The 18,280-nt window shown below is 40.6% G+C and overlaps 2 protein-coding genes and 1 long non-coding RNA gene across 3 annotated transcripts in view; all 3 read right to left on the bottom strand.

Moving 5' to 3' along the window:
- LOC134083467 (uncharacterized) overlaps positions 1 to 6,588 on the bottom strand; it is a 39,477-nt gene extending 32,889 nt beyond the window's left edge. Inside the window, exons 1-6 of the mRNA XM_062539791.1 lie at positions 6,536 to 6,588; positions 5,951 to 6,044; positions 5,517 to 5,846; positions 5,267 to 5,432; positions 5,041 to 5,165; positions 4,732 to 4,920 (exon numbers count right to left, since the gene is read on the bottom strand). Of these exons, the coding sequence (XP_062395775.1) occupies positions 4,732 to 4,920; positions 5,041 to 5,165; positions 5,267 to 5,432; positions 5,517 to 5,846; positions 5,951 to 6,044; positions 6,536 to 6,552 (921 nt within the window). The 5' untranslated portion in view covers positions 6,553 to 6,588. The remainder of the gene's footprint in view (positions 1 to 4,731; positions 4,921 to 5,040; positions 5,166 to 5,266; positions 5,433 to 5,516; positions 5,847 to 5,950; positions 6,045 to 6,535) is intronic.
- Positions 6,589 to 8,106: 1,518 nt separating this feature from the next.
- Positions 8,107 to 10,259, bottom strand: LOC134083283 (uncharacterized). The gene is made up of 5 exons (XR_009939721.1): positions 10,184 to 10,259; positions 8,881 to 8,988; positions 8,609 to 8,746; positions 8,271 to 8,455; positions 8,107 to 8,187 (listed from the first exon to the last, which is right to left on the bottom strand). It is a non-coding gene; the product is annotated as an uncharacterized LOC134083283 (long non-coding RNA).
- Positions 10,260 to 10,447: 188 nt separating this feature from the next.
- Positions 10,448 to 17,716, bottom strand: zdhhc11 (zinc finger DHHC-type containing 11). The gene is made up of 11 exons (XM_062539527.1): positions 17,534 to 17,716; positions 14,865 to 15,088; positions 13,820 to 13,995; positions 13,564 to 13,665; positions 13,071 to 13,195; positions 12,732 to 12,884; positions 12,485 to 12,600; positions 12,314 to 12,381; positions 11,243 to 11,306; positions 11,014 to 11,095; positions 10,448 to 10,814 (listed from the first exon to the last, which is right to left on the bottom strand). The coding sequence occupies exons 2-11, from the start codon at positions 15,084 to 15,086 to the stop codon at positions 10,597 to 10,599; spliced, it is 1,326 nt and encodes a 441-aa protein (XP_062395511.1). The 5' UTR covers positions 15,087 to 15,088; positions 17,534 to 17,716; the 3' UTR covers positions 10,448 to 10,596.
- Positions 17,717 to 18,280: the final 564 nt, after the last annotated feature.

The following is an 18,280-nucleotide window of genomic DNA, read 5'->3' as shown; positions in this document are numbered from 1 at the left end:
GTTATTTAACGTTATACTCAACGCAAAGAAGGTAGTGATCTGCTGCGCCATCCTGCCTGCTCCAAGCAGGAAATAGTATAACCTCTTTACGTCTCAGGTTGTTCTGTGTGTATTAGCAAAAACATGTTTCCATGTTACAATAGACACCACATTTTCTCATATCTGATGCTTTCGGCAAAACATAGACAACCTACCGCCAGTTCCAGTACTGGGTTCATGTCTTTTTTTTTTATGTAGGGACCACAAAGATCAACAATGTGGACGTTTTTCCTCTGATGATTACAATAGAAAATAGATTAGTAATATGAAGTAATACGTATCATATATGTATGCATCAATTGACATACATGTCTTTGTGCAGTCTCCTCAATGATCCTGAAACAGGCATTTCCAATCTAATATAAAAAAAAAAATTGGATTAAAATACAAATACGTCATAGTGTCTATGTACACAGTATAACCACAGACTTCCTATTCCTATGAGGAGCTAAAGCACTCACAACACACACATACAGTACAAATACTGTACATACAAATGACACACTCACGTTAGATTCCAGCCACCGATTCAAACCTAGGGTCCAAAAATCCTCTCTTGTGAGGCAGGTGGAACAATCTTTCACAAGTATTTCTGTCGCTGGACGATTGGTATCCAGGACATACGTGAGCTGAAATAATTGCAAAAATGTCAGTGTTAAAGAAATAACCGTTAGATCAACTACTTTGTGTGCCCTGTAATCTGAAAGCTGCAACACCAAAGGCACAAGGGCTTCTTGTCACTTTGGACCATGGAAGGCATAGCAGTGGTCCATCCCCACCTCAAGGACAGGATCTGTGTCTGCTTCTGTAGACATTAATTTGCCATTAGATACAATACCTTTTCTGTGCTAAACAAAAACACTGATGAATACTGTAATACTGTAACATTTGCCTGCTTTCCTGTGGTATGGCTGCAGGCGATTTATGTTGATTTTTTGGGTGCCACTGCTGGTGTTTATAGTGGCCACCCCCTTCTCATTTACTGCGTGGATTGTGAAAGGCCCCTGGTGGAGAGGCTTCAGGCCTTGACCAATAGATTTCTGCTTGCCAGACAAGAGAGCTTCATCCCCTTCTGCAAGAACTGCAGTTCTGCAGCCTTTGCGCTTTCTGGCTGCATACGTCTTCTTTTGCCGCTCCTGGGCCTTTTCAATGTTGGCGAGAACCTACCAACAACAAAAATGCTGCAGTTACAGTACATGTTGTATGATGCATCTACTATGCCATCTTCATTCAATAAACTGTGCCTCCCAACCTTTTCATTTAGATTGATCGCTTTCATAATGTTCTCATCCAGATCTTCCGCTTGGTCATCAATCTCAAAATCCTTGCCCATGGGGCATGCATTAATGACCCCAGGATGACCAGGTTTTCTATTTAAAAAAAAACCCCTCAAATGGTGTGTATTTTGTTGAGTCCTGCAGCAAGAAAAAGAAATTAAGCAGAAGTGAAGCGAACAAGTTTAATTTTCAGTTCTAAGTTGCTTGTTTGTCTTTGTACTAACAGTTTTTTTTTTTCTTAACCACAAGCAGATTTTCAATTTCGGGATATGGAGGTGTAAATTGCTATGAATGGTCATGGGTGCCGATGCAGCTGTGGTTCCTGTCACAGTGTTTCTTGTGTTGTCTCGATATGTGAAAGCTTTTGCTGAGATAAGAAGACACTTCCTGTAATTATAGTACTCCTTCAATCACAGTGGTCAAACCTAACCATTTTAAGTATGGAATGGGCCCCTGAGTCTATGCACCAACTGTGGAAACACAAACCTGTTTTGCAGTGTTTATGCCGTATGTGACAGCCTGCAAGTGCACATCCCAATCATTTTGGTGCTGGTTGACGTAGCGTCTCAGTGCGTTCTTCACATTCTGGTTCGTACGTTCATCCTGTGAAAGATTTTGGCCTTATTATACACATGCACTACGCAATGTCTACTGACATAATATCAATAAAATGTATAGCCAGGTTTACCTGGCCATTTGATTGGGGATGGTAGACACTTGTCACAGCATGTTTAATATTAAAGAGGGAGAATAATTCTGTGTTGACCTAAGTAAATACATGCAAAAATCATTAATATTGGAACAATATGATTGCAGTATTGCCAAATCCGTAGTCCGACAAATGTATACCTTCAATATACTTAAGCAATATAGCACGAGTGGGAGTGGGTTGTTGCTGGATATTCCCACGGGTGTTGTTCGGCCGTAGCCTCGAGGCCGGAGGCCGAGTGGCGCAGGCAACAACACCCGTGGGAATATCCAGCAACAACCCACGACCACGAGTGCTATATTGCTTTTATACAACAATTCTACCACTTGTTTTTTGCGCTAATTTCCCATTATAATGTAAACGTTTAGATCGCTAAAACTGTCTTGTTTGTAGAACTACTTCTCTCCGCCACAAATTTCTATTACTTGCAGGACAAACTGCCGTTACTAGTTCTAAATGGATGGTTGCTATGGCCAAAGGCCAGTCGTTAGTTCTAAAAGCACGTTGCTATGGCCAAAAGCCAGTCGTTAGTTCCATGGCTCTGGTTAGTTCTATCTCTCCCGTTGTCAAGCAATAAACGTTAGCTCGCATTGCGTCTGGTTAGGATATGTTTTTAGCTTTGAAACATCACTATTTTACTCAGCCTACATGCCATCCAACTAGCTAATATCCACCTCCGTCATATTCTACGTTCTGAGCGTCTGTATTTCAGCTTGGATGCAACGTGACAGTTCGTTTTACACTTCACAACTTGACATTGTATCGCGGAGTGATTTATTATTAGCTGTGAAAAGTCCGAGTGGATTATCGTGGGATATTTCAACTCATGGAACGTCTCTCGGCCAATCAGAAACAAAGAAACAGCTTCTTAGAACCCAATTGTTGTATAACATGCAATATACCATGCATCATGAATATGATCAGACCAAAAACCTAACAAAGACCTCCCGTACCTCATTGACAAACTCCCTCCCTCTGTCAGTGATGATTTTTTAGCGGACCCAAACAAATGAAATTGTGCAGCAAGAGCTTTTGCTACTTCATAGCCACATTTTGATGGGAGAGCAACTGCGACCACAAATTTGCTGAATAAATCACTCTGCTCTCTTCACATCCTGTAATACATAGAAGTGGAAGTGTCTCACTATTGTGGTTCAGATTCACCAGGGTCTGTTTCTTTCATGTTATACAACTGCTGAACATGCACCCAGCAGATTATGTAATCCTTTTACCACTGAATGAAATACATAATACTCTTATGACACATTACTTGCTGTCAAGACATTTATTATTCCACAATTCAAGTTAAAAATGAAAAACACTTTCACACATTCAAGTATGCATTTATCGTGAAGTTAAAAAAATGAAGGCACTAGACGGTTCCAGCCAGGGTCCATGCATGAAAAGATCAGTGTAAACTTCAATCAAAGAAAAAATTGTTTTGTATATATCTTCCAGTCAGCCATAATCCATATTCATTGTCAAAATTCAGAATAAGTGGTCATGTCCATTGTCAGAAAACCATCAGGGTCCCATCGTCAAAATTCAGAATAAGTGGTCATATCCATTGTCAGAAAACCATCAGGGTCCACGTCAAAAAATATCTTTCGATATCTTCTGGTCAGCCATAATCCATATTCATAGTCAAAATTCAGAACAAGTACACAGCAAATTTACCAGTGTTAAATTAACACCCACAGTGTTAATTTTAACACCCGTAAAGTGTCTATATGCATCCACTCTCGATAGTGTTAAATTAACATTTTTGAAAGTGTTAGGAACTTAACACCCAATTTTAGTTAATTTAACACTCTGTATTGTCAAAAATCAACACTGTATGACACGTTATGGTGTTGTATTCACACTACACTGGTGTTGGTGTTAAAATGAAATGTTAAAAAGAACACTTCTTTCTTCAACACCAACACCAGTGTAGTGTTAAAACAACAGAACTCAGTGTTGAAAATTACTCATAGTTAACACTACTAGGTGTAATACCATTAACACCATCAGGTGTCAAATTTCCCCATACCCCACCAACTGAAATAAAAGGTAAATGGCAGAATTTTTGGTAATTTCAGACAAAACTGCAGTAGTAGTAGAACAATATATATTCTTTATTTTTCTTTATTCTTGAGTTTGTTTAGTTACCTCAGATGAAAGACATTTAAGAACAGTGTTACGTGCTTAGACATCATTTACAAATTCCTCCACTGAACCAACTAAAGATTGCAAAGTACTTTCAAAGACTCCAGATGCTTGTACTTGAGCGACAATAGAGTTACTATCTTTTTTCAAGAATAGCTGCGTAACTGACAAGAGAAAACTGCACTCAGCAGTGGATCAGGAACGCAAACATTACTGTCAACACCGTCCAAAGGATCAACAGAACTTGAAGCTACAGTCTGTATGTAGTGTCAATAAATGTTTCTTGAATCCACAATATGTGAACACCCATTCTCGCCACATTTCAAACGCAATGTACGTCCAGGGTGCAAATAAACTGCAAAAAAACACAAAAAAAGTAGTAGCTTTTGTGCTGTACCTTGCAAGCATAGCATGTAAACATTTTCAAACCTCAGTATGATCAACTTTTGCCCGGATTTCCTTGACCCGTGGACTCTCTTTTGTAGTGCCGACATCAATCCCATACACAGTAGTCTGAATAAAGGTGTAGAAGCTGCACAAGGCCTCATCGTAGGATACAGCAAAGACAAAGTGGGCCTTAAACAGTTCGTCGAAGGCAGCCACAGCTGTCTGCGCCATACAGGGGATGGCCTTCTGATCGAGGATGACATAGAACTTTTGGATACTACTCTTCTTTTCTCCAACACAGAGGAGAAAGGGCTGTGCTGATCCAACTCTGTCAAGGAATGTCACCATGCTTGTCCCCACCTAAGAGTTTTAGAGGGGAAATTAGGAACAGTATTTTATGTTTGTTTACACACACACACACACATAAAAAGTAACTAACAGCATTTACAAAATGTAAAATAAATAAACAAATGAAGGTACCTTCATGAACTTGACCACATGGTCAGTAGCTTCAGTGGCACTGATCTTCCCATGTCTTTTCCCTTTTGCGGTTGGAGGCAAGAGATGAATAAGCAGGAGGATAGCTGCCAAGTCACTGTCCCATCCTAGTGGATTAGTATAGAAACACCCACATCTCATGAGTATACAGACATAGCTCATAAGCGCATATGAAAAACAATGGCAAACACAATACATGTACACTTACCATAATCATTCATTTCCTCTTGAGCAGAGAGAAGGTCATCCACATGAGTACCAGGGCGAAGGCTTTCGCAGACAGTGATAATCCTAGGTTTGTAGAACGTTGGCCATTTCACGATAAACTTGCCCGAGACGTCTTCTCCAAATAGCATTGTGAAGTCTTGGTTAATCTAACACAGACAGAAACCATGTCAAAACAAGGTACACAACACATTTCATAATTGGCGCATCAAGCTAGTCTCTGTTTTTCTTACCAAGCCTGGTGTATCCAAGAATCGGGGGAAGTGATCTAGGATGACTGAAGACTGGTCTGGATCGTGTAGCATACTCTGACGGTGCTTGAAGGTTGCCTTCATTTTCTCCCTCACAACTGGTTGGTCTGCTGAATGCTTCATCACAGACATCACTTCTCTGCATTCATCACCTGACAGCTGCTCAGATGTAGATGTCTCACGCTGGGTCTTAGGGCCATGTTGATCAGCAGACTTGGGGCTCCTCTTGAAATTACTTGTGGTATTGCGCTGAACTGTTTTCAATCTGTAGGCCAAGTAACCTTGGCCACTGTGAGGATCATAGTAATGTTCCTGTCAGACAAGAAAACAGGCAAGATCAGGACCTCAAAATAAGGCTTTTCTTTATGTGTGACCAAATTAAACTAAATGAGGGATTCCTGCTACATAATACTCACGTATCCAGTTGGTGAGGCCTTATCCTTCAAATTGGGGAAAAGGGTGACTATTCCAAGGGCATAGGTCACACGGACATTGATTGGTGGGATCCTCCTACACCATAGTAAGATAGAGTCAGTTTGAAATGTAGCTCAAATAACTTTAACATGGCTGGTGTAAAAGGTTGAGAACAGAGAATGGATATTTTAAGTTTTCAATTTCAATTTAATTTCAATTAAATATATTATAAGAAAAGAAAAGTTTTTTTTAATGATAGAGGAACTACTAATTAGGATAACTGGCACTATGATTAGTTATTAAAAAAGCATCTCAGTCTCTCAGAAGTGAAGATGTGGGCAAATAATGAAACAATATAAGAATAATGTTTTCATCATGAAAATACTCAGAGAATCCATAAAAATCCCCCCCCAAAAAAACAATCAACATTTTTCTCTGTCAACAGTTGATATGTTGGTCTTTGCACTATTCACGATTAAATAAAGGGTTAACATAATTTACAAATCATAGCATTCTGTTTTCATGAAAATGTTACACAGCGTCGTAACTTCTCTGGAATTGGGGGTGTAATTTTATTGGTCACTTACCCATGACTCTCAATCATATCTGCCACCAGGATGTTTATGAAGGGTCAAAGTAACAATAATTAAATATAAAGTAAATTACAAAGTAAAATGTCATGTAAGTCATATCACCAAGTATCAAATTTAAATATATCAACGATTATTAAATGTAATCTAATTTAAAGTTTAAATCAATGTCATTTGAATTTTGAATTACATTAAACTTTAAATCAATTGAATAAGAAGTTGAATTAATTTGAAGTCATACATTACATTTACATTTCCCTGTTGTTCTCATTTTGAATGAGACTTAAAATTTCAGCCTCATGCAATTCCGTGCGCCACCATTTAATTCGAACGCCTTTACTTCAAACTTTGGACTTTGGTACTTCAAGGTTGTACTGTTACCTGTCAATCATGCTATGTCCCCCGCCCCCCGCCCATCCACTGAATCTGAGTTGATTTATCAGGTCTTTAGGAAGACTCACTCACTCCGGGCGAAATTATCACCACGTTGTACACTGTACACAGAGGTGGGAGTAACAAAAAAACCAAATCAATGGCGGTGGCTCCGGAGGTCGTAATTGGAAATATTAAATGTGAATAAAGGTTTCTTGACCACTTTTAATGGCTTATTTTGATACGGTTTATTGTTTATATGCTAAACAAATGTTCAGGACACACTATCATTGAAGGTTAGCTTGTTAGCTTGTTAGCTTGTTGACCCATTATAACCAATTGAAAACACATAGCAAGCTAGGCGACTAGATAGTTAGCACGCTGATATGAACTGTGGTGTTTCTGTAAATTATGAATTGTTGTCAACATGAAAACACTCAAACGGAATTTTGTGTGTATGCCACTTGAACATACTTGGGCTAAATAAACCCCTGAATGTAATCTGAAGCACTGGACTGTCTAGCTAACTAAACACTAAGCTAACCACTAACCACTAAGCTAACCTGTTGACCACTGAGCCGAAACGCTAGGTGTGTGACAACTGGACAACACCCCCTGGGTGAAATTTTAGCAGGCGTATTTCGCGCAAAGACAGTAGAAGATCTCGCATGGTGACATGCTCTGTGGAAACCCAGCGTCAGACGAAGGACGAAGGCTCTAGTGATGGTGATGAAGTGGGGGAAACTATTACTAAAGAACTGATAAATCGACTCAGATTCAGTGGACGGGCGGGGGGCGGGGGACATAGCATGATTGACAGGTGACAGTACAACCTTGAAGTACCAAAGTCCAAAGTCTGAAGTAAAGGCGTTCGAATTAAATGGTGGCGCACGGAATTGCATGAGGCTGAAATTTTAAGTCTTATTCAAAATGAGAACAACAGGCAAATGTAAATGTGATATATGACTTCAAATTAATTCAACTTCTTATTCAATTGATTTAAAGTTTAATGTAATTCAAAATTCAAATGACATTGATTTAAACTTTAAATTAGATTACATTTAATAATCGTTGATATATTTAAATTTGATACTTGGTGATATGACTTACATGACATTTTACTTTGTAATTTACTTTATATTTAATTATTGTTACTTTGACCCTTCATAGATGTTGACGAGTTTCCTTCTTGTTTGATCAGAAAGGCCTTTGGTTGTATTGTACTCTTTGAATATGTCTTCACCCCTGTTTTTTTGATGTAGAGCTACATAGACCATCTGCAATAAAGAAGTTGCATGTAAACTTGCTATGCATTTTGAAAATGGTTTGACATTCTACCAACAACCTAAGAATAACTTACATCTTTTGCTGCTTTACTGTCAGGTGGTCCTTCTAACAGTCGCCTTCTCCGTTCTTTGGTGCTTTCTGTGATCACAGTGGAGCCTGAACTTACAGACTCAACTGATGAGAATGACCTCACAGACTCAATGGATGAGAATGATCCCTCATCTGAGCAGAAGGAAGCCTCAGAGACCTCTTTCTCAGCTAAGGGGAGAAAGGGGAATATATATTGGAAAATATATTTTGGCAACCAAAGTGTCCCAATCCTATTGACAGATGTATGTACTAATTTTAAGTCACTCTGGACAAAAATGTCTGCTAAATTCCCTGAATAAAAATCCAATGGGGATGTCTTACCAGAGTCCTCAGTAAACACTTTGAAAGATACTGCAGCAGATCTCACTAACTCATCAAAAATGTCAGCATCTACATCAACTCCTGAGGAGTCCTTCAGGTTCACATCAGGTTCATTTGGCAGGCTGAATTTAGCTGAAACTGAGATCCAAAACACTTAATATAATTTCCCAACAACCGCTGTTGATACAGTAGTTTAAAAAAAACAATTTAAAAAAATCCTGCATCCCTGCAACTAATACTTAGGAGCGGCCTATACACAGAAATGTACTTACCTTCTTGAATGAACTGAAAGTAATCGTAGCCGTCATCCTTCATTGGTATTCGAACCCATTTCAGGACACCCTTGCACTCCACTTGAACCAGCATTTCTTTGTTAAAAACTATAATAAGATACACAAGTGTCAGGCAAACAGTTAAACATGTCAATGCACCAGTTTCAAATATTAAGGATGACTGAGAAATAAGAAACAATTACAGGAAACAAGATTTGAATGTACTAGGCAATTAGCCTGTATATAACGTATCCTGCAAAATTTGGCAAATGTAAATATGTTCATGGTGATCTGACTCCATACTGCCTAAGTAGCCCATACTGCTACTACTAAAACATTTTGTAGTGGTAGCATTAGGCAGTAAATCAGCATTTTCACTTCCATGAAACCCAGCATAGCCTAACCAAATATATTTATATTTATTTGAAATATCTGACTGATGGTCAGTGGGCAAATGTTATTTTCGAATTGTGCTTTAGATTGTATTTAGTGAAAATGAGCATGCATGCAAGTCGAGCTGCTGAGGCAGGATAACATTCACTTGTCCATGTTCATCACAAATGTTTTGGCTATTTCCCTTCACTGGGCTACGAGCCATATTGCCATTCTTTTTTGCGAGCCATATTGCCATCCTTTTACCGCGAGCACTTTCGGCAAAGATCCTCATCTCCCCCTTTCGTTTCCGACGACAGCGAGTGCACGAAATAGCGCGAAATCGCTAATGTTGATGGGAGATGTAGTTTATTAAGCTGCATTCGCAACGTCTTTCTACAATTCGCATAAGTAATGCGTTTCGAGGTCATGGTGTATTTATTTAGACAAATATGGGCATAGTTTGATGTCCATGTCACAAGCCTATGGTCACAAGTCAGACCAATCCGGTCAATAATGAATGCTTCTCCATCGCCGATTGCAGCAACCAAATGTGGCTAACTTTAACTCAACTAGTGCTAGCCTGCTTGCTTAGCATTAACGCGGTACTCCCGCCCACCGGGAACGGAACATTGCAACTTGCACTGACATAACTAATACAGCCTAATAACTTTGTATTTTTAAAAGTCCAGCGATATATTCCCGGTTACACAGTAGGTTCATTATTAGGGAGTATTGAGTCATGCTAAAATCTTTGCTATGACCTAGCTGCTAGCTATTACCTAACGTTATCAGATAGTCATTTGCCCTAGCTGAAAGTGGAATTTAATACAAAACAGACGATTACAATTACATTATAAAGCTAATGTAGACTATATTATTAACAAATACCATGCGTGTGACTACTCAGTCAGTGAAATTGAACACTTACCTTCTACCGTCTTGCATATTCCCCGAAAGAAAATGGCGCAGGAGAAAGTTCTTTCGTCTTGATCACGTCCACCTGCACAACCGTTACGTAGGGGTGTGGCTTAAATCGACCATGGACTGCTAACACTCTGATTTGACAACGTAAATTAGTAACATGCAACACTAGCAGTGCTATTTTATAACTGGGTGGTGTTAAAATAACACCAACACTCTTCATTCAACACCGACACTGACATTTTAACACTCATATATTTGCTGTGTAGTCATATCCATTGTCAGAAAACCAGGTAAAAAAATATCTTCCAATATCTTTTCGTTAGCCATATTCCATAATCGTCATCCAAATTCGTCGTCGTTAGTCGTGTCCATTGTCAGATAACCATTAGGGGTCAGGTCGAGAGGGTTTCCAGTCGCTCACTGCTGGGAGAGGGCCGACTCGGACCTTGTGTCCATGCTCAGCTGCTGCTCCAATGCCAAGACAGAGCTGCCCAGGGGCTGCTGGGTAATAAGAGCCGCTTCCGCAGACTTCTCACTGCTCTGCTCTCCATCCACCACCACCTGCTGTAGTCCAGTCATGCTGAGGGACTCACCGAGGGCCTTCAAACCAGTGTCACAAATCGACAAATCCTCCCCTAAAATGAAAGACTCTTCATTAGGAAAATGAAGCCAAGACAAGTAGTACCATTATGCAAGGTAGCATTTTACAACTAACAGTCTTTTATCTTCCCAAACATTTGCATCATAATATGGACCAACTAACACAACTAGCTTTCAGTGCACCATGCAATGAATGATTGGATTCTGAGTTTGTGAAGTGTTGTTCAAAATCACCTGGCGTCATGTCTTTGGATGGGCTGGTGTTTCTGTACCATTCGTGCCATTGAGCTCCTGTCATCGAACCAAGACGCTTCAGCTGCAATACACAGTTTTGGGACATGTCAAATGCAATGTCAAATCTTAAAATCAATTTGTTCAATGACATGTTTCACAATGCACACAGTTTTGGCACAGATGTCAAATGTCCAATCTCAAAATAGATGTAAAAGTAAATTGCCCGTACCTCTGCACACATCGCCATAGAGATACGCTGGGCAAGTTCCCTCCTTTCATCCTGGTACTCCATACTACAAAGACAGCACAAATGCAGCTCAATAACATGTTCTGTAATCATAACTGATCAGTTGGTCTCATTAAAGGAGAATTCCGGTGTGAAATTGAGCTTAACTGTACCGAAACATGTTAAGGTGTACTCACACGTGTTGTAAGACGCACTTTCACTCACCCCCAGCATTCCGAACTCCTCCGTTTTCAGCCTAGCTTACAGTAGGCTTGAATTTATTAGATTGGGCATTACGTAGCCTAAACAGCTAAATCGCTATTTTTAAACCATTAAAAAGGTTCCAAGTAACTCCACATTGCATTGGTAGACTTCTGAGGGTCCTGACATTTAAAACGAGATACTGAGAACTTTGGAAATGCACAGGAAGTTTATTTTAAAAAGACTGTTTACAAGCAGTGCCTTCATAGAATCTCTCCGCTGGGCGCCATCTTGTGGTGAAGTCGCGATAAGTCGACTGACGAGCACAAACGAACAGGAAAGACAGGGGGACATATTGCAAACATTTTGAGCTTTGTTACTCATCATGCTCATGTAGACAGTATAACTATATATTTCCTATGGAATTACTTTAGCAATATGTTCCCCTGTCCTTCCTGTTCGTTCGTGCTCGTCAGTCGGCTTATCGCGACTTGATTCCAAGATGGCGCCCAGCGGAGAGATTCTATGAAGGCACTGCTTGTAAACAGTCTTTTTAAAATAAACTTCCTGTGCATTTCCAAAGTTCTCAGTATCTCGTTTTAAATGTCAGGACCCTCAGAAGTCTACCAATGCAATGTGGAGTTACTTGGAAAATTTTTAATGGTTTAAAAATAGCGATTTAGCTGCATAGGCTACGTAATGCCCAATCTAATAGATTCAAGCCTACTGTAAGCTAGGCTGAAAACGGAGGAGTTCGGAATGCTGGGGGTGAGTGAAAGTGCGTCTTACAACACGTGTGAGTACACCTTAACATGTTTCGGTACAGTTAAGCTCAATTTCACACCGGAATTCTCCTTTAAGTTAAAGCCTCACCTGCTTTGACTGGCTTGACTGGGCAAAGGTGATTCACAGTCCACAGATACATCCACAGAAGGCTGTGTCTGAAAAAAAACCCACAGAGCAACGATGTAGTCTAACAAAATGTCCTGTCAAACCAAATGAACGGTGCTATAGGGAGCTAAAACAGAGAGGAGTCTGTCTTACCTTTGCTGATTCCGCACTTGTGGGTCGGGATTGCTTCTGTCCCAATTCCAAATCACGATCCTTCTCTTCTTGCCGCTTTTTCATGATGTACTCATATGTGGTAAGCTTCTTTGACACTGTACACATAAAGAAACAAAATGTTAGCCATTTATGCAACACATCAGCCATTTGTGGCCTTCAGGGCAGTCCCATCTTTCCTTTCTGATTATCATATACACCTGCAAAAATACCTATTCTTCATACTCACAGAGAAATATATGAAATCCCAGCAGGTGAGTCACAACCACCAAGAAAACCAGCGTCAGTAAAAAGGTGAAGCAGCTCACTACCAAGAGTCCAGGAGAGCTGGTGTGCACAGGAGCCAGTGGGAGGAACACCAACCATGTCGAGTTATTCAGACCTGGACAGACAGGTACAGACTGAACAGATAGCACTGTGCCGCATGACATAGCCTACGTGTGAAAGTAATCTGAAAGGGAACATCCATTTTGCATGTAGCCAGCTAACAGTCAGGGCGTTAATTGTAACCATGGAGCATTCAAACTAATGCATGTTTGCTCAGAAAGCATTCGACCAGTCCTCTTACCTTGAAACTGAGGGGCGGTGCGGAGTATGGCCGGGTTCAAAAAGTGCTCAATGATGATGAACAAAACAATGAGGAGCAGCAGAAACATTCCAATAGCAGCAGTCACAACGGCCACAAAGAAAAACCTGCAGGTTGGACCATTAAAACTAATATTATATATAGTTAGATAAAAGAAGACACATTCTAATCCATTCAAATATCCAGCACCACATCCTAGAACAACAAAGTGGGCTTCCTTCTCACATCAGTGCATTTACTAATATAGTCTGAAATATCATGAATTGAATTCCTAGAACCCCACTGAAGGTTATGGGCCAAGGTCACAGGACGGTAGCAGGTAGGTAGCACTGTGACATTAAAACCCAGAGCATGCAGTCATTACAAAGAGACTGCTCATGACCACATGTCTGAAGAGGAACAAAACTGTGGTGCTGAAAGTGCCCTAATGGCAACCAAAGAAACACATTATACTCAAAGCCAAGTTTCCTCTTACCAATAGTTCCTCCTCCCCACACAATTATTCATATATTTGCAGTGGTGGTCAAAGTCTGTAACACATTTGTTGCAAGCCTTGCAGTGTTTAGCTCGAGGTCCCCTGCAGATAGCAACACAAATGGGAGAGAAACAGCACAGAAGTAACATGGAGATGAGAATAATTCATGGTCATGCACAATCTTTGTGAAAATAAATCACTTTGAAAGTCTGAAAATATTTCTCAAATAGACATCTGATGAGGACAGTACACTCACACGTCAATATCACAGATTTTACAGTGTAGGTCAAGGATGACATGTGCATGTTGGCTTTTGTCAAAGGTCGGCAAGGTAGAGGCGTAGTTTCTAGCACGCACAATGGGTTCTGCTGGGTCTATCAACACAGCTGCAATGTGGGTAACCAGGTGAAGAATAAAGAAAAATCCAAGATGCTGTGTAGATTGTCAAGGTAAAATTCACAAAACTTGGGAAGAGAGTGATTGGAAAGAGAGGTAAGAAACTAAGTATTCTGTATATCAACAACACACCTATTTTTAAAAAAGGGAATCACAGATAAGCTTCTGATTATTGTCTGACATTTGACCTCAGACAGAGAAGAAAACAGGCAAGGCCCAGCACTGCTTATAAAAACCTCATAGAGTGTAGAGTGCAGTCAGCTCTCCATGAAACACTCTTCTATGTGCCCACCAATGCGCTAGTGTGCACACTGACAGCCCTGACGTCAAGAGCCTATCAACCCCCCAGCATGCCACAGCAGGGCTGTGTGTGCGGTGGCCGTCTGGGAAAACGAGGCTCCTGGAGGCACAGCCAGCACAGCTGCCCTGACTCCCTGCCAGCCACTGATCAGACCTCTGCTCTCATCTCAGCCACGGCCAACGCCATCCGCACGCTCCCAACGCCATGGGCCGAGAGCGCAACACAAAACATTCCTATTCAGATGTCAGGATGATCTTTAGGGACTGCGAGCAGACAAGCCAGCACTTTGATAGCTTGGTGCAGCCAGCATCACCAGCCTTCGTGTTGAAATGTCAAATCCAATCAAAATGGAGATGCTTAGAAACTGCAAGTGAGTGTTGAAATGTACAGAAAACTGACCAGTGTTGGTGATTGACAGTGGTGAAGGATTAGACCACATAAAGTTATATTTCTGCAAGACACACTGTCCTACCCTTTCACATATGCAATGGTGAAAATAGGAAGATGAACACGGAGCTAATCACGCACCTGTCCATCCTAAGACATCCCAAGTTGCTTTCAAAGCTCATGCATCTAGGCACTCACCGTACACAGTAAAGGATACACCATAGGCCAACGAGTCCCATGGGGAGGGCAGCAGTGGGATGTAGATCCCAAATCCGACAACAACCAAGTAAATGTAGGTGAAGTAGGAAACCAGCTGCTGGGTGGTGGGTCGCGCGGACCAGCCGTGGCGGCGCGAGCGCGGTGCAGGTGTTACCAGCTCGCTGCAGCTGCCCCCGGGTGCCGGCTCGGTCCGCCTCAGGTGCTGATTGCAGCACCTCATATCTGAGAGGGAAAGGGTTGAGGTAAGGGTGAGCTGTGAAAGCCAGAGTTAATACATTTGTTCCTCAATGTATGTGTCCCTACTTAAGAGTCAGCAGGAGTAGATACCCTACAAATGAACACAAATAGGCTAAAAAGCTCAACAGATGGAACATCTAGTAGTTTACTAGATTTATTTTCTTGAAGCTCGAGAGAATAACGTGAGATAGGCTACAGCGCTCTATCGTGCAGAATGAAAGACAGTTGCCTCGTAAATTAACTCGTAAATCCCCGGCTTCTTATTTACTCTCACTGTGATGGTGACACCATAAACGCAGCTTTGCGTAGCCTATCAAATACCCTGCGTAGTTATGGCCACTGACAATTGTAGTAACACCTTGGAAACCACATAACTTTATTATGGCCAGAAATTAATAAGCTGTATTACGAACTAAAGTCTAAATAGGTTAGACTTCCGTTACTCTTGAAAATGAGAGGTAGGCTTGGCCATATTAAATGTCCTATCCTGTTATGTGGAAGGCGTTAAATTGGTGACAGAAGCATATGGCTCACTAACACTTACATTGTGGCATCGTAAAATCGTTTGGCGCGATAATCATTCAAAAATGCAAAATTCACAGTGACATGTCAAGGAATAATAATTAATTACAAATGTTGATCAAATAGGCATTTTTATTCAATTCGTTTCGGTTCTCGGGAAAGTTCTTGCGCTATGCGCGCTCCACAGCCAACATATGAATTCCTTCAATGCTCCTAAGACACTCTCCTCAGTGAATTGACATTGTTTATGGCTCGGTCCGAACCAAATATATTTGCTATTTACAGAGCCCGGGGGGTATTCCATCAACCTCGCTAAACAAGGCGGCGCTCAACAGAAATAGCCTGGCTTGAACTAGTGTAGACTTCCACTTGAAGCTAAAGCCGTTCCATTAACTCAAGTTAGCTGCATCTTGCCCTCGTTTATTCAAACGAGGCTAAAATCAGCTTCATGTCTGCTCGTGCACAAGGTAGAAAAGTAGACCAAAACCATAGATTGATGAAAAGAGGATGCATGTCGTAAAATTAAGGCAAACTAGAAGATTTCAGTTCGATTTACAAGCGCCATCTACAGGATTTTCATCGGAAGTAATCAAATTGAACACGAGAGAAAAAAATAGATACAGTAGTTGCCTAAAAAGGAGAATAACGAAATCGTAGGCCTACTGTAAATCGCTAAACAGTAATTATGATGGTTTGAATTGGGACTTTGATTGTCTTCACTCTGAACAAAACGAGTGAATAAGCAGGCTATTTAAACTCAAAACAACTTTGGCATAGGCTATTCAACAATAAAGATAACCTACGTTTGTAAATTAAAAGGGTTCACTCTGAAATATTTTTTCGGTGGTCATAAAATAAATTGGTAGCCTATTGTCCTGGGAGTATTGGGAGAAAACCTAGCCTATTGTCTCCCATAAGCATATAGTTCTGCCAAAGTGTTTGTGAAATATAATTAGCCTATCTGAAATGCAATATTGGCTTTCAATATGTCATTTCATATTTAATTTCTGTAATACAGTTGGTTTGATATCCGAACTACATGCATAATTAATTAGACTATATGCAGCGGTTTTAATTATTATAGCCTTTACAGAATTAGGCTATAGGCTGGCTTGCCGTGCATCGTATAGCACACTGACAGCCTGCCTACTGTCACTGAAGCTACTGTATATGACCCTTAATAATGATGCCTTTCATTAAAGAGTATAACTAAACATGGCAATATTAATGTGTTAACATAGTCTATGTAAATTCATCGCATGGGAACCGAACCCGAGAACACGCAAAACATGCCTCGATTGTTCTCCTGTCACGCTGCGCATGACACCACGAAAGACGTACGTTACGCATAGCCGCAAGATTCCTTGGACCACACACATATCAAGTTCAAACAATGTAAGTTGCATAATTTTCAGAAATTCATTTAAACTAGCGGATAGGTAGCCTTAATCAATGCTTGCAACACTGTCGGAAAAAAGGTTCTCCTTCTATTTTTTAAGTTGTAGGCTACAGGTGACGAAAGCACAGGTTGACGGAACCAACGGTTTGGGACTCGTTTTCCGACTGGTGTTTTTTATTTGCAACACAGATTAATTTAGCTCGGCAGTTAGCCTGCCACCGACCAGGTTAGTTCAGAAGCATATGTTACCCCAGCAACTCAGCTGAGATTCCTGTTAGCGGGAGTAATGGAACCGAGCTCTCTCTAAAATTAGCGAGGCTTATCAAAGTTAGCCGCGATTTACGGTTAGCTCGCTTGATGGAATACCCCCCAGGACTGTTTAGTCGACGAACTTGGGCGTATTTACACAAACGATGAACGGACAAGAACACCATAATGAGGAGCAATTCATTTCAGTTTGAGGTTAGAATATACAGAGAGAACACAATGGATATTCGTAGGGCACTTACCTTTACCAGTGTTCAGCAGTGACCACTTGTAAAGGCACACTTACTTCGTTACACTCGCAATTCTTCTATGCTAATGCACCTTTCCATTATTTCAGGTTACCATAAATAGTCTGGCAGGTGACTTTTCAGACTGAAGATTTTCAAACACGAGGGAGCGGCAAAGCATTAACTGCTAAAGAAGTTATTTAAAATGGACGAAAATAATAAAACGATAATTTCTAAACGAAGGAATGGCTGTTTGAAATTGGCATAGTATATAGCCCTCTTTGCGCCACCGACATCTAGTTGACGAAGTTATCTCCTGGGCTTTCTCTGATAGCCTTCTGCTATGGAAACAGTTTAGTTGGACGCAAAACCGCAAGGTCCTAAAGGCCTCTGCTTGGTCTAATAATGGTGAGAGGCCAAGGCTCTTATTACCACAGCAGAAGTTCTGCTAAACCTTGAAATATTTTTTTCTTTCAATTATATCCATATGTATTACCTTACCTATTCCTTGGATTTTGAATAGGATTGTCAGAGAAGTTAATTGTTTACTGTATCTAAACTGTTACTTTGGCTTAATAAAAGAACTAGGCTACACTACACACAACAGATTGGTCGAGAGGAGCCCATACGACTTTTTTTTTTAAATGTCATAGATGAACAAATGACGTTTCGCGTGGATCTCGGTTCTTTCGTGGTGACATCACAAGCGATTTCCTATTTCAGTTAATGTGGCTCTGAGTACACTCTTCCCCTACAAGGGAA

This window comes from Sardina pilchardus, chromosome 6, assembly GCF_963854185.1.
Source record: "Sardina pilchardus chromosome 6, fSarPil1.1, whole genome shotgun sequence".
Lineage (NCBI taxonomy): Eukaryota > Metazoa > Chordata > Actinopteri > Clupeiformes > Clupeidae > Sardina > Sardina pilchardus.
Note: the sequence above shows the minus strand (reverse complement) of the source record. Positions and strands in the feature narration are given on the sequence as shown.

What these genes read in the sequence shown, in the direction of transcription:
- zdhhc11 (XM_062539527.1), bottom strand. Translation starts at nt 15,086, where the DNA reads ATGAGGTGCTGCAATCAGCACCTGAGGCGGACCGAGCCGGCACCCGGG. An exon ending in AGTCAAGCCAGTCAAAGCAG is followed by an intron (nt 11,307 to 12,313) that starts GTGAGGCTTTAA and finishes CTGTCTTTGTAG; the next exon opens with TATGGAGTACCAGGATGAAA. An exon ending in ATCCAAAGACATGACGCCAG is followed by an intron (nt 10,815 to 11,013) that starts GTGATTTTGAAC and finishes CTTTCATTTTAG; the next exon opens with GGGAGGATTTGTCGATTTGT.